Raw genomic sequence first — 15,591 nt, 5'->3', positions numbered from 1 at the left:
GTCAGCATTTTTCAAATCACAGCAGCGTCTGATCTGAGCTGACTGCATACAGCAGGAGTGTCCAAAGTGCGGCCCGCGGGCCCCAATTGGCCCTCAAGTAATTTTATAAATAGAATAGAAAATGGCCCGCACTTCAACTTTTGCTTGAGTGTATTGCACTTCTTAGTTTTAACACCAGGGGGAGCTGCTGTTGATCAAGGCAGTTGCTCCACCAAAAAGGACAATCACAGAAGAAATTTACCCCAAGTTACCAAACATGGCAGAACCAAAGAAGCCAAAGGTCGAAAGTGAGTGCAGAAAATTTCAGACACGGTACCGTGGGCGAGTGAATATTTCTTCAAAGAATTAAAGGGGACGTGTGTCTGTTTGATCTGCACTGAAACTGTGGCAGTTATAAAAGAGTATAATGTACGACGTCATTATGAAACCAAACATCAGGCCTATGCATCCTACACTGGTGCTGAGCGAGAGCAGGAATTAAAGCAAAGGGTAGCTCTCCTGCGGGGTCAGCAACAGTATTTTTTTTTTGTGCTCAAATTGTCCAGTAAAAGGCTCCAATAGCAGCTATGAGGTCGCCCAACTCATCGCAAGACATGGCAAGCCTTTTTCAGATGGAGACCTCATAAAACGCTGCCTCGTTAAAGTCACTGAAATAATGTGCCCGAAAAAAGTGCAGGACTTCAACAACGTCAGCGTGTCCAGAAATACAGTTGTGCCACGCACTGAAGACTGTCAGCCAACATTAAACTGCAACTGTCTGATAAAGCTGTGCTTTTGATTTTTACTCCATCGCATGAGCACCGATGCCACAGACGCCGCACAGCTGCTAATGTTTTTTGCGGGGAGTGGACGAGAGCACGAGCGCTTTAGGTGAGTAAAAAATATATTCCACAGTACCCGTGTGTTAATGTGCAGGTACACATGCTTCAAATATCAATAATGCGCATCAATTCTGCCACTACCCTGCTTTTGCGCACCACTTTCTTATATGCGTTTTTCTTGTTAACACACAGAGTACACACTGCTGTGCACAGCGCACGCACACGCAAAGTCAGCTGATCTCATCTGATGCAGATCTGCTCCTTGATCAAGTGACATTTGTCCGGATTTTTGGCATGAGTGGCGTCGGATCAGCACCGCGGCTGGATGGCCCGATTTACATACCCAGCGCAGCTGATACTCACCAGAATAATTTACTAAAATTATATGGACTCATGTTATTAAGTCCAGTTCAGTCTGTTAATGTTGATAATCATTTCAAACGAACGTTAATAGGTGTGTTGCTAAGCCTAAGAACTTAAATAACAAGCTTGAAATGTACCCGTCCCATTTTCCCCTTTATTATTTTTTCTCTGTGCTGTAAATCTTCTGTCTAAGAGGAAATCTGCTGCTGTTCTGAGAATGAGCTACCAAAGCTTTTTCTGAATAAATCAACAAAGATCCATTTATGGAAAACTGTGATGAAGGCAGTTTTGTCTTTAATTATATTCAATAATATAACACATTTGACCACTTTTAAATTATTTTTCTAACTTTAATACACTACAGTTAAGGTTATATACCTAATTTCTAGTAAGTGGCCCAGCCCCTCCTATATTTGTATGTATGTGGCTCTCAGTGAAAAAAGTTTGGACACCTAATGGTTTGAAAACAGCCTAATGGTTAACTCTACTTCACTATGTTTTTACTTCGTTCTTCATCAGTTAGTACAGTGGTTCCCAAAGTGTGGGGCCCGCCCCCTAGGGGGGGCGCAGAGCTATTGCAGGGGGGGCGCGGCATGAAAAGGGAAAAAAAACAAAAACAAAAACAACGCTTGGACACTGCTAGCACGGGGCGCCCACACAAACGCAAAGCAGGAGATGAAGCATCGCTGAATATGTTTCCAAACCAACTTCATTCTAAGCCAAAGACTAGAAAATATGGTGAAGCATATCTTCCCTTTGGTTTCACCTGCACAAGTGCTGAGGTAGGTCTCCCTGCAGAATTAGTTTTCCCTGCATCGGGAGCAGCGCTGGGCTGTTCAAATCACGGACAAACAGTATCCCACAGTTTGTTTGAACCCATTTTGCAGAGGGTTTTTTTGAAAAATGTATTGATAGCAATGTTGAACATTATTACACAGGAAAAAAAACAACTACACGTAAAATAATTACACCGTGATGCCTCTGCCTTTCTAAATGCAGGGACAGTAATGGCCTGTATATGTAAGCGTGTAAAACCTGCAGAGTCAGATTAACAGTATTTTGTCTCTATCTGCCATTCATCTCATGTAAACAATAACGTGGCGCACAGTGTGACGTGAAAAAGGCACATACCTTTGACATTGCGTGACAAACTCTGTATTCCTTGTCCACACGTAAACGCAAAAAAAAGGAGTTTTAAAAAAATCTCCGTTCTCGGTGATTCGATACGCCGTTTACATGTGGCCGAAACAGCTGCGTGTTCAAAAATACCCGTGTAGGTGCGGACGGAGCGTAAAAGAGTTGGTAGTTTATTTTCTTACTACCTGTAATTTATTGCAGATTATTTGTATTTGCTTAATTGTTTAATAAATGTTTGAGGTGTGAAATAAACCGCAATGGAGCAAAATATGGGTGTGTGTGGTTGAAGGATGTGTTTGTGCGTGTGCGTGCGCGCGTGCACGCGCGGGGGTGGGGGGGCGCGAACATTTTTCTTGTTAAACAAGGGGGGCCCAGCAAAAAAAGTTTGGGAACCACTGAGTTAGTAAAATAAGATTTCTCTTTGTTGTGACTCTGAACAAAACAGAGTCCATCCTGGTTTGTGACGACGATACAAAGGCTGCGTGCCTGTGGTGCGTTAGCAGCAGTGGGTAGCTGTATATTGTAATACACAGAAAAAGAAGACATGTGATTATTGCTGTTCTATCCAACTGTCCTGCAGATGATTGATGAATCTTTTCTTAACTGTCTGATTAGTAAATTTAGTACAATTAATGAATCAATGTAATATTACATTACAGCGTCCCACATAAAAGTAATGTGATTATAGTAATGTGTTACTAGCTGATAGGGAATTAGATTATTTAAAATCAGAAAACAAAGGTTAACTATGTATTAGAGACGTTGGCAATGATGAGGTAAACTCAGCTGATGCTATGAACAAAGGTTAGAGTGAGGCTCGGCTTCAAAACCTGATGGATGATTTCAAAAAACGTCTTCAGCGTCCATAATTTCAATCCTTCAGATTACACAGTCGCCTGCAAAACAAAAAGTCAGTAAGACACCGATTCAATCATTGTTTCGTCCTCACAATAAGAAGGTTATAACTTTTTTCCAGTGAGTCAGAAAGTCATTCATGTCTAATCTACAGCAGCTTCACTGATGTTTTTGATGCTTTCTTTTCACCCTAATGTAAAAACCCCCGATAGTTTCATTTCTCTGAGATCTTTTCTCTCTTTTACTTGAACAAAAGTACCAGCTGTTCAATATTTATCAGCTCAAAGTCTGACATGAACAGATTAGTTTACCTCATGATGGCAGAACGATGCAGACAGACCAGCACAAACAAACGCCATCACACACTATGGTGTTTACAGTGATTCAACCCTGGACTATAAACAACGCTGTGCAAAGTCAAACAAAGTAATTAAAGTGTAGCGCAGACCTCCTGATGTAGATTAGGGCAGCGAACGACAGGCCGATCAATACCAGTCCACACATAACAGCTGTAGTAATGACTGCAGTGTTAGAGCGAGCCCCTGTGGAAAAATGTGTAATGAAAGTACAGTTACTAATCATAATGTTGGTGATTATCAAAGACTGTACATGATCTTTATAAGTACAAACACAGCTGATTTAATACTTCATATTTGCTAGTTTGCGCACGTGAATATTACTGTAATCCTGACGAGCTTGTTTTACTGCTGAATTATTCAAAAACTGAAGTGTATGATGACTAAGTGACAGTAAAACTTGCTGCTGCATCAGGATTAGTTATGTTTTCTATTTTGGTTCAACTGACAGATTCACTTCCTCAATAAGCTTTAACTCGTTAACTGAACCATGAAGAGAGAAACCTGTAAAAAGAAAAGGTTCGTTTCCCCTCCAATTATTCTCCTCACAGTCGCTCACATGTTTTATTTTATGAAATTATGAGTAAAGCTCACGTGCAGTGATAACACGAGGTCATAGCTGCAGAAACACTGATAGGTTCACTTTTGATACAGTTACACTGAATCTTTACTTTTACATTATTGGTCTGTGTAGTTATGTTTCAACAGCAAACATTTCTGAGTAGAATAAATCTTTGTCTGGCTGAATGTCCCCACTTTACAAATACAATAATAAAAGCTCTGGCAGGTGCACAGCTACACAGTTAGTCAGGACTCTACAGGTAAGAAGTTATTTGTTATGAGAAGTTGAGATTTTGGGTCATGTTGTTTCACTTTTTAAACCAATGCAAAGAAAATGTCCAAAATACACATTTAGTAGTTTATTTTATGCTTTTGTTCAATTATGCAAATTCATTCACGCTTTGCAATTGAAAACTGATTAATTATATCAATGATTAATGAATTTCTTTAGAAATCTGGCTTTATCTGGTCATCAGCCGGGCAAGTTTCTCCCTGCAGTGTTTTATATCAGCTCAATCTCACCTTCAGTTATTCTCAGGTGGATGTGGGTGGTGTGCGTCTCCTCAGCATTACTGAGCTTACAGGTGTACATCCCCTCCTGCTTTGTGGATAAGTCCTTTAGCATGAGGCTGCCTGACTTGGACACATTCTCCACCTTCTGCCTCCACCGGTCTGACACCGAGTAGGTGACGTCGGTCCAGGACTGGCTCAGGATGGTGTGAGTGTGGTTGAATCTCCAGAGGAGGGTGAAGTTGGTGAGTGAAGTGTTTGAGGGGGTGCAGGGTATTGTCACACCAGTGCTGGGACCACTGATATCAGCTGAAGGCATACAATGTAAATGATTAACAACAATATTAAAAACCATAGTCTTGGGAAATTACTAAGAGGTCCACGCAGCCCCAAGCAACACCGAGCCGAGGCAAGCACTCCCACACAGAGCGTCATGTATCCATGGTAACCACATAGTGAACCTTCACCAGCCAAAAGACCAGCAAAGAGCGTTGTCCAGTACTCATCAGTGACGTGATATTTGTTTGAGTTTTCAGGTTGTGTTGCCACAGCATCTTACTGGATGCGGCAATGCAGAGAAGAAAGAATGCAATTGGACGAGAAGCGAAACTTAAACTCACCGGCAAAAGTTAAGGATACAAAGTTTGTGTTTGGTGATTTTAATTCTGTAACAAAAAGCAGGAAAAAAATAGTAAAGAAGAGGAGTCCTGAGGAACTCTCAGACAGCCATCAATTTGGAATATCCCTGTCTAATCCCTGTCAGTAAGAACTGACAGGGATTAGAAAGAGAGAGCAAATTTATCCTGTATTGGCTTCCCTTCATTGGCTTCCTGTTAAATCCAGAATTGAATTCAAAATCCTGCTCCTCACATACAAGGTCTTAAATAATCAGGCCCCATCTTATCTTAATGACCTTGTAGTACCATATCACCCTATTAGAGCACTTCGCTCTCGCTCTGCAGGCCTACTTGTTGTTCCTAGAGTATTTAAAAGTAGAATGGGAGGCAGAGCCTTCAGTTTTCAGGCCCCTCTTCTGTGGAACCAGCTTCCAGTTTGGATTCGGGAGACAGACACTATCTCTACTTTCAAGATTAGGCTTCAAACTTTCCTTTTTGCTAAAGCATATAGTTAGGGCTGGACCAGGTGACCCTGAATCCTCCCTTAGTTATGCTGCAATAGACGTAGGCTGCCGGGGATTCCCATGATGCATTGAGTTTTTCCTTTTCAGTCACCTTTCTCACTCACTATGTGTTAATAGACCTCTCTGCATCGAATCATATCTGTTATTAATCTCTGTCTCTCTTCCACAGCATGTCTTTATCCTGTTTTCCTTCTTTCACCCCAACCGGTCGCAGCAGATGGCCCCGCCCCTCCCTGAGCCTGGTTCTGCCGGAGGTTTCTTCCTGTTAAAAGGGAGTTTTTCCTTCCCACTGTCGCCAAAGTGCTTGCTCATAGGCGGTCATATGATTGTTGGGTTTTTCTCTGCACGTATTATTTTAGGGTCTGCCTTACAATATAAAGCGCCTTGAGGCGACTGTTGTTGTGATTTGACGCTGTATAAATAAAATTGAATTGAACTGAACAGGGTATCAGACTGATCCATGCTGCACCATTCCTCTGAAGACCGTATCGTAGCATGGACCTTCTCAGGATGGCTAAGAAATGTGAACCCTCTGGTTCCTCTGTGGATCCAGAGCACCAATCCAGAGGAGCTGTCCCCAAACCCCCACTGATGTCACCCAGGAGAAGCCTACAAAACCCAAAGCCTAAAAGAACTTGGGTTGAATCTCATCCACCCTGTGCACCAACCACCAAACAGCTTTATAAATACCTCACTGACCTCTGCCTCCTGGTACTCCAGACTCTGCTTCCTCTATGAAGCAAATCTTCCTCGCACCGCCCATGTTCTCACTGAGCTCATATGTACCCCTGCAGCTGAGCCCCAAACCGCACCCCTCCACATACTGATATATGTATGTTATTACTGATATTTAAAGAAATTCACGTATTTTCTTACAGTGTTTTGATGAGAGAGAGCTCAACTGTTTTTTCTTATTTTCTGCATAAACCACATCCAAAGTCCGTCTTTAACTTTTCTGCTTTTTGATAATTCTGGTGCGCCTTATTCATCTTGACACATTTTAAAAGCTCCACAGTCTTTGTGTGGATGCTGCATTTTATCTGAAAGTGCAAGGTGACGAAGATACATCACGGATAGAGATTTCCTTGCATTGTTTCATCAGGATAGATAAACAGGTTTTGTGTTTTTTGTTTGTTTGTTTTAATTTTTCAGAAAACATATTTAATGCAATTTTCCTTCATATTTTTTCCTAGTTATCTACGTTCCATCTGCAGTTCTCCTAGTTTGGTTGAAATACTCACATAGTCTTTGCAGAGTGGTTCTCCTCCTGTTCCTGCGAGTGCTGATGGTGCAGATAAAGAGCAGATCATAAACACCGGCTGAAAGCATCAGAGAGCTGCTGATGTTGTAAAGCAGCTGCTCAGTCCGCTCAACTGTGGTGGTGTTAGTGAAGGTGATGTTGGATGGAGGGCTGGTGGACCAGGAGAGCTGAGGTTCAGGGTAGATCCCCTCTGACCTGCAGCTGATCCTGTTTTCAACCTGATCAATTGTGACCTTATTAACTGGAGCTGCAATAAAAGAAAATCACGGATCACAAACTCATCATCAATTTATCTGACAGAGCACGGAGAACTGAGCTGATGTTTGCTGCAAGTTTCTCCTACCGTCCACTTTTAGGTTGACAAATGACTCCTGGTTTCCCTTGATGGTGCTGGTGTGGCACTTATATCTGCCCTCATCCTGAACCTCCACACTTGTCAGCTGGAGTGAGGCATTTCCTCTGCGGATCTGGTCCTTGAACAGTGAAGTCCTGTTTCTGTAGTACTGGTCCTGGTTTCCAAGCTGGTCTCTGCTGTAGTAGAATGAGTGGACATGAAGGTCTCTTTTTGTGTTAAACCAGTGGATGACGATTTCATTCCCAATCTTGAAACTGCACGGTAAGACGCATCTCTCCATGAAAACACAGGACACCTCAGCATCTGAAACATCAGAACAGACAAACACTAAGTTAACTCTTTATTCCTCTCTGAGAAACATACAGTGGCTTGCAAAAATATTCGGCCCCCTTGAACTTTCCCACATTTTGTCACATTACAGCCACAAACATGAATCCATTTTATTGGAATTCCACGTGAAAGACCAATACAAAGTGGTGTACACGTGAGAAGTGGAACGAAAATCATACATGATTCCAAACATTTTTTACAAATAAATAACTGCAAAGTGGGGTGTGCGTAATTATTCAGCCCCCTTTGGTTTGAGTGCAGTCACTTGCCCATAGACATTGCCTGATGAGTGCTAATGACTAAATAGAGTGCACCTGTGTGTAATCTAATTTCAGTACAAATACAGCTGCTCTGTGATGGCCTCAGAGGTTGTCTAAGAGAATATTGGGAGCAACAACACCATGAAGTCCAAAGAACACACCAGACAGGTCAGGGATAAAGTTATTGAGAAATTTAAAGCAGGCTTAGGCTACAAAAAGATTTCCCAAGCCTTGAACATCCCACGGAGCACTGTTCAAGCGATCATTCAGAAATGGAAGGAGTATGGCACAACTGTAAACCTACCAAGACAAGGCCGTCCACCTAAACTCACAGGCCGAACAAGGAGAGCGCTGATCAGAAATGCAGCCAAGAGGCCCATGGTGACTCTGGACGAGCTGCAGAGATCTACAGCTCAGGTGGGGGAATCTGTCCATAGGACAACTATTAGTCGTGCACTGCACAAAGTTGGCCTTTATGGAAGAGTGGCAAGAAGAAAGCCATTGTTAACAGAAAACCATAAGAAGTCCCGTTTGCAGTTTGCCACAAGCCATGTGGGGACACAGCAAACATGTGGAAGAAGGTGCTCTGGTCAGATGAGACCAAAATGGAACTTTTTGGCCAAAATGCAAAACGCTATGTGTGGCGGAAAACTAACACTGCACATCACTCTGAACACACCATCCCCACTGTCACATATGGTGGTGGCAGCATCATGCTCTGGGGGTGCTTCTCTTCAGCAGGGACAGGGAAGCTGGTCAGAGTTGATGGGAAGATGGATGGAGCCAAATACAGGGCGATCTTGGAAGAAAACCTCTTGGAGTCTGCAAAAGACTTGAGACTGGGGCGGAGGTTCACCTTCCAGCAGGACAACGACCCTAAACATAAAGCCAGGGCAACAATGGAATGGTTTAAAACAAAACATATCCATGTGTTAGAATGGCCCAGTCAGAGTCCAGATCTAAATCCAATCGAGAATCTGTGGCAAGATCTGAAAACTGCTGTTCACAAACGCTGTCCATCTAATCTGACTGAGCTGGAGCTGTTTTGCAAAGAAGAATGGGCAAGAATTTCAGTCTGTAGATGTGCAAAGCTGGTAGAGACATACCCTAAAAGACTGGCAGCTGTAATTGCAGCAAAAGGTGGTTCTACAAAGTATTGACTCAGGGGGCTGAATAATTACACACACCCCACTTTTCAGTTATTTATTTGTAAAAAATGTTTGGAATCATGTATGATTTTCGTTCCACTTCTCACGTGTACACCACTTTGTATTGGTCTTTCACGTGGAATTCCAATAAAATGGATTCATATTTGTGGCTGTAATGTGACAAAATGTGGAAAAGTTCAAGGGGGCCGAATACTTTTGCCACTATTAAAAGCCTCCAGAAGTGAAGTCAGAGTAGAAATCTTACAGTTCTATTGTGAAGGTGGAGAAGAATGAACACCATGTTCATCCGCCATGTGCCATTTCTCAGTATGACAATGGATCTAAACTCACTGCCAATGCAGTGAGAAAAACACACTCTGGGGAGGCCAAACTACACCAGAGCTTGAACCTCAACGTTATTAAAGCAGAAAACTTAACAGAAAACAGAACAAAAGGCAGCCAACATCCAAACAAGAGCTTTAATTCTCCTTCAAGAAGCCTGGTGAAATATTCCTGAAGACTACTTTAAAATATTAGAAATAAGCTTGCCTAAGAGTTCAGGCTGTGTTGAAGAATAAATATGGTCAAACCAAGTATTGACTTTCAAGCATGTTACAGTTGTGTAAATGCCATTTTTGCCTTATATGCTGTATTTCCATGAGTGTTTGCAAATTCCTCAATTTTTCTAGTGAATTATAAGAACATGAGTGGTGGCTCAAAACTTTTGCACAGCCCTGTATACGTAACAGCTGCAGCATTTCTTCCTGCAAAGTTTGCATGTTGTAACTTCGTACTGTTACTAGAGGAGAGCTTAAAAATTGGGTTGGACAGCCATTATTTCTGTCTTAATGGACAACTCCCACTAGGGTTTAAATAGTGGGAGATTTACCTGAGGCACTGACCAGAGGGCAGCAGTCAAACAGGTGGTGGACTGGGTGCGAGAGGTCGCAGAGGGCAGCCAGTGATTTTTGGGCAGTGTTAATTACCCTCTGAGCAGCCTGTTGCACATCTAGCTCCAAACACCCAGGCAGGAGGAGAGCACACTCTCCACTGAGGAGCAGTAGAAGACCAGCAGCAGCTTCTGGTCCAGGTTGTGCTTCCCCATCACACAGAAGAAGTTCTTAACCACGATGTTGGTGTTGGGGTTCCAGTTGAGATTAGTGGAGATGTGGGTGCCCAAAAACCTGAAGGTGGAGACAGATTCCGCCCATTGTCCATTTATAACGAGAGGGGAGTGGACCTGTCTGTTTTTCCTGGAGTCCATTATGAGTCATTTGGTTTTAAGGATGTTCAGCTCAAGGTTATTTGGAAAAGGTTCTCTACCTCCACCATGTACGCTGTCTTATCTCCATCAGAGATGAGGCCAACCACGGCGGCGGCATCGACATGCTGGATTATGATGTTAATTGTGTGGGTTGGTGTGCAGTCATAGATGCACAGGTTGTAAATTAGGGGCCTGAGAATGCATGATCTGCCTTTTCCAACTTGATGAAGAAACACAGAAAGCATTAAAAGGCAAAGTTGATAACTGACTGAGATTAAATTAATATTTTGGATCCATGACCAGAAACCTCCCCAGATCCTAACTGGATCGGGAATCTATGGTCAATCCTTAAAACGCAGGAGGTCAAGAAAAAGGCCTGACTTCTTGAAAATGGCTGTAAGTTCACTGCTATAAAACGACAGCCAATAAAGCAACTATGGGATGTGGTGGAATGGCAGATTCACATCACAGATCTGACAAATCTCCAGCAGCTGTGTGAAGTCAACATGGACCAGAACCTCAGAGGAGGATTTCCTGAAAATAGCTGAGTCTTTGTAATGAAGGATGAAGGCAGCCCTGAAGGCAAGAGGACGTAACAAAATGTACCTGCTGGTGATGAGTGTGTGCAGGCTATTACATTTGTGTTCATGTTGGACAGTCGGCTGTGATTTATCGGACTTCTCTTGTTTGAAATCTGCTCTTACTTTTGGTTCAGTTCACTGAGTGAAACAGATTTTGAGTGATGGGATTCTTAGTTTCGGTCTTTGTAATCAAACTTTTTGACTGTCGGACTCAGACGTTATTAACATTGTGTCTAACCCTGAGTGTGAGCTTATTATTACAGCCTCTACTCTTTTAAGATGATTATTGTAGATCTTCAGCTATGTTGTGTTTCGATATGCTGTATTTTTACAACCTAAATGAAAGAATTTAGACTTGTGTTTAGAATTTAATATTTTGTAAGTAAAACAGGGCGGACTGATTGGAAAGTAAACTGAAATGTTTAAACTACTTAGAATAAGGTTTTCAGAAGAGGAGGGGAAAAAGGAAGTAACATTGATACTTGATCTTCGCAAATATTCAGACCAACTAAAGACATAAGGACTTCAGTGTTCGGAGATTTCAGTTACTGGTTATATGTACATGATTAACAGGCACAGTGATGCATGTCTCCTCTGCTCTAAGCCCCAATAACCAAACTACAGTTTCCTCTAATAATCAAAGTTAACTAAGCCTATGGAGCCCATTCACTGATGTATGTAGGAAACGAAACACTGTTGAACCATGTGTGAAATAAATAAAGAAATGTGCCGTCCAGACTTGTGTAACTAGCTTTGGCTACGAATAAAAGCCGAGATGTGCTTTTGCTGCTGTCCCATTGTAGTCGCTCAGGAAGAGGACGTCTCCCACCCAGCACGACCGTTAACTTCTCCATTTTAAAAGCATTTCCAGTCCCACTGATAAATACGACGCATTTCCCAAATCCTGACTGCGACATCATGTCTACGTTTAGATTTTTGTTCAGCCTGCTGAGATTTTCTGGGCTTTCCCCCCGTCGCAGGAAATCCCGTGTAGTGGGACTGAGTTTGTTTCCAGTCTGATTTTTAATTTTTTTTTATTATAAAGTTTATGGATCTTTTGAAGAACACAGACGTCATCGACATTTGTTGGATAGGCCTGAGTGTGAGCTTATTATTACAGCCTGTATTCTGTTAAGATGGTTATTGTAAATCTTTATTTTCGTTACCTCTAAGCAAAAGTTTGTTGGTTCAGTTCCAGGCAGGGACAATAAATAAATAAATAAATTAACAAACTCCGCCTTGTCACGAGGGAGCAGTAAATGCCTTCACAAAACGTCGAAAGAAGTCTAAAGAAGTCCAGCCGCAGAGCCAAAGCGTAAAAACTGAATACAGTGAAAAGTTTCGACCAAGTTCCCTAAAATGTTTTTTACAAACGCTCTGATCAACTGACAGCAAACATCTCACTCACCTCCATCTACAATCGTCAGAAAGATCCAGGTCAACAAATACAAGCTCCGTTGGTCCACCATTACTGTTACATTCTCCGCTGTGTCCCGCCTCCAAACGCATTTACATGAGGTGGATAAAGTCAAACACAAAGCTCCCTGTAGTCAAAGTTTTTTTCATTAACGTTTTCATTAAAATCATAAAAGTTATGGTGCAGTGCGTTTTTTTATGTTTCTTTTTTAAATTCAGAACCATAATTCCTACTGCAAAGGTTAAAAAGGGGCCTGTTTACACGTGAAAGTGAAGTTACTGGCATGAAATACACTTCACAACTGTAACAGTTTTTTCAGCCTGTGTTACAGGTCAAAATGAATAATATGAATAATACAACTCAAAAACAAACTTATTAAATCTGTGGGGTTTTTTGTAACTTGTCGTGTATATTGTTATTTTCTGTTGAACACCAATTTGCATATTTTGTCACTAAAAACTCTCCCAAACAAACCTGAAAATGTTGCAGGATCATCGGATTAAACATGTAACTGGTTTTCAAAGCTGTGGACAAATCTGCAACGGAAACAAGAAAAATGATTTAATGTGATGGGTCCTGCAACACTGACGCACCGGCGCATGTATCAAGCTCACAGAGCGATGCCTGTATCGGTGCGCGCGTCGCTTTAAGAAAAAGTCACGTGATCGACACAGCTGCTGTATCGCTCATTGCCAACGCGCCAAACTGTGTTTAAAAGGTACCGCATCTGCATCTGCCAACGGAATGAGTCGCCACCAAAAAAACACAAAATTAATCTCGCAAAGATTAAAAACAACAAATCTCTCCATAAGAAAATGGAGCCCAAAAGAAAGAGAAATGTTTCTGCTGTGTGGGATCATTTTGATCTTTTAACTGCAAATAAGGTCACTGTTTGTCTGTCTTTGTTTCAGTGTAATCTATCAGAATAGGAAAAACAGCAATGTGACTTACAGTGTAAATTATTTATTTCATTTTATGCAGGTTAAATGTCGCATCTGTTCTGCATTTCTTACACAAACAAAAGCACCTCCTCAATGTTTAGGCATTACAGAGCCAAACATGAAAATGAGACAAACACACCGAGAATGAACACTGGTAGGCCTGTATTGACACTGAACAGCTTTATCATCATTTTTTAAAATTAATATGTGTTTTATAATTTTACAAATCAAGCATCTAGGAAGACTGTTCTGGACCAGGCAGTCCTGAATTTTATTATAAAGGACTGCCAACCCCTTAGTATTGTGGAGAGTGTCGGAGAGAAACGTTCCAAGATCAGAGGATCCTTTGGGGAAAGGAAGACATCTTATCTGAACCTTTTCCACCTGGCTTTACAGTTTTTGTGTACCCCAGCTTCATCTGTGCCTGTGAGTTTTCCAAAGGTGGGGAAATGGTGTCAAAAAATGCAATGGACTGAATGCAAAAACATTGGATAAACTTATTTTTCTGAATAGAAGTTTATAATAAACTCTGAGTCAAATGGGTAATATTACATTCACAATGCTTTCATTTTAATTTTGACTTAATGTCATTCACAATATATTTGTAAAGTATAAAATAAAGCTGTCTAAAATATTTGCAATGTAAAAGATATAAAATGATTCCATGGAAAGTACAATACCTTACAGTGTACAAGTATAACTAGGTCATTGAATCGGTGTCTGTTGGGAGTCTCAAGTAAGTTGCCTGCAATGATATTTAAGGTCCAGCAGGTGTCAGTACAGAGCAAAACAGCAACACTGTCGACACAGCATGGATACAGTTTGGGGAATGTGCTGAAACGCTTCACGAGGCCTCATCTACCCATCACTACACGAAACCGAACATGACCGTATTCAGTCATAGTCCCCTGACCTGTAAAGCATCATCGATGCAAGCAGCATGTAAATTCAAAAGACGGCATAATATCATTTTACCTCTTTTCTTCGTCCATTGCAGAACCACACCAGCTGCTGTCGCTGATAATGCAATGACCAAAATGGCTGCAAGCACCCCCTCTGAGTCTTTTGATGTTGGCAGAATCTCCTGAAAACCAATAAAGTCAGTTAATCAAACTGTCTCTGGATGCATCATGAAGGATTTAATGTAAAACATGTTACAGACAACATCTACAATCTACGTTCTTACCCTTTCGCTTTTATGAGCAGTCTGTAGTTCTGTAATTTGCTCAGCATCATCTTCTTCCACTGCAGTAAGTGGTACAGCATAATGCTCTTGGAGATCTTTGTCAACCGTCTTGTGAGTCTAGTTAAATGTCATTCAATGGTCTGTGTTTAGATTTCAAAATCCTTAAGTATTACTTTGGGGTTACTGTTACATATACTTTAGCTGTAATGACATTCACTCTTAATGCAGATGCAGACCACATCCTTTCCTCAGGGAAAATGATTCCCTGAGGAAAGGATTCTGATTCTGTACTGAAATATTACACTACCTGTGTCATATTCTAGTTCAGGGGAAAATAAATAAAACAACAAAACAAATACTAATATTCTCTTAAAAAATGCAAAATGTACACCCATGTATAGACATGATTTTGCTCAACATGCAAATGTGTATCACATCAAAGTGTAGTAGTCTGAGTTTGCATGGAATAATCAGGAAAGCATCCCTTACATCTGACTGTCAGAGCCCAGCAGCAGAGGATCGACAGAGTCTGTAAGCATCACTTCATTTTTGGTGTGATTTAATCATTTCAATTTTTTCTTTAAGCTAGGAGTTTTCACTGCTCCTAAATTTGTGTTGTATGTCTCCCAAGAGCACTCCTGATCCTCTTCTGATTAGTCATGCTTCCTGCCTTTTTTCCCTGCAGGATCTTAAAATTAAATATGAGGCTTAATGTGGATGTATGTCAGCCGTCCAAACTGGCACACACGAAGGATCCAGCAATCCACCTGACGAGAGAGCATGCGTGGTCATGTGCTAGCGACAGCTGCACAATTCTTTGTCAACACAAAAACAGTAAAAATGTGCAGCAAATCATTCGGGAAATGACCCAGATTTCTGGAAAAATAAGAATCTGAGAGCCAGCAGAAAAACAAATATTTAGAAGATGGGTTTGTTAGCAAGGAAGAAAAGTGACATTGCTGCCTGCCTCACCTACCAGACTGTGACACCTGTCAGGACTTTCCTGTAGTAGCTTTGCATGATTCACAGTCCAAAACGAGCCACATTTTTCAAATGGACATCCTCTAACTAAAAAAAAGCTTTTTTAATTCCTCTCTTAAATTT

General features: G+C 41.4%; 1 protein-coding gene across 1 annotated transcript; it reads right to left on the bottom strand.

Moving 5' to 3' along the window:
* Positions 1 to 2,603: 2,603 nt before the first annotated feature.
* On the bottom strand, positions 2,604 to 12,440 carry LOC106096615 (HERV-H LTR-associating protein 2). The gene is made up of 6 exons (XM_013264735.3): positions 12,352 to 12,440; positions 7,349 to 7,663; positions 6,986 to 7,252; positions 4,616 to 4,912; positions 3,625 to 3,718; positions 2,604 to 3,217 (listed from the first exon to the last, which is right to left on the bottom strand). The coding sequence occupies exons 1-6, from the start codon at positions 12,410 to 12,412 to the stop codon at positions 3,193 to 3,195; spliced, it is 1,059 nt and encodes a 352-aa protein (XP_013120189.1). The 5' UTR covers positions 12,413 to 12,440; the 3' UTR covers positions 2,604 to 3,192.
* Between the last annotated feature and the right edge of the window lie 3,151 nt (positions 12,441 to 15,591).

Source organism: Oreochromis niloticus, linkage group LG9, assembly GCF_001858045.2.
Source record: "Oreochromis niloticus isolate F11D_XX linkage group LG9, O_niloticus_UMD_NMBU, whole genome shotgun sequence".
NCBI lineage: Eukaryota > Metazoa > Chordata > Actinopteri > Cichliformes > Cichlidae > Oreochromis > Oreochromis niloticus.
Note: the sequence above shows the minus strand (reverse complement) of the source record. Positions and strands in the feature narration are given on the sequence as shown.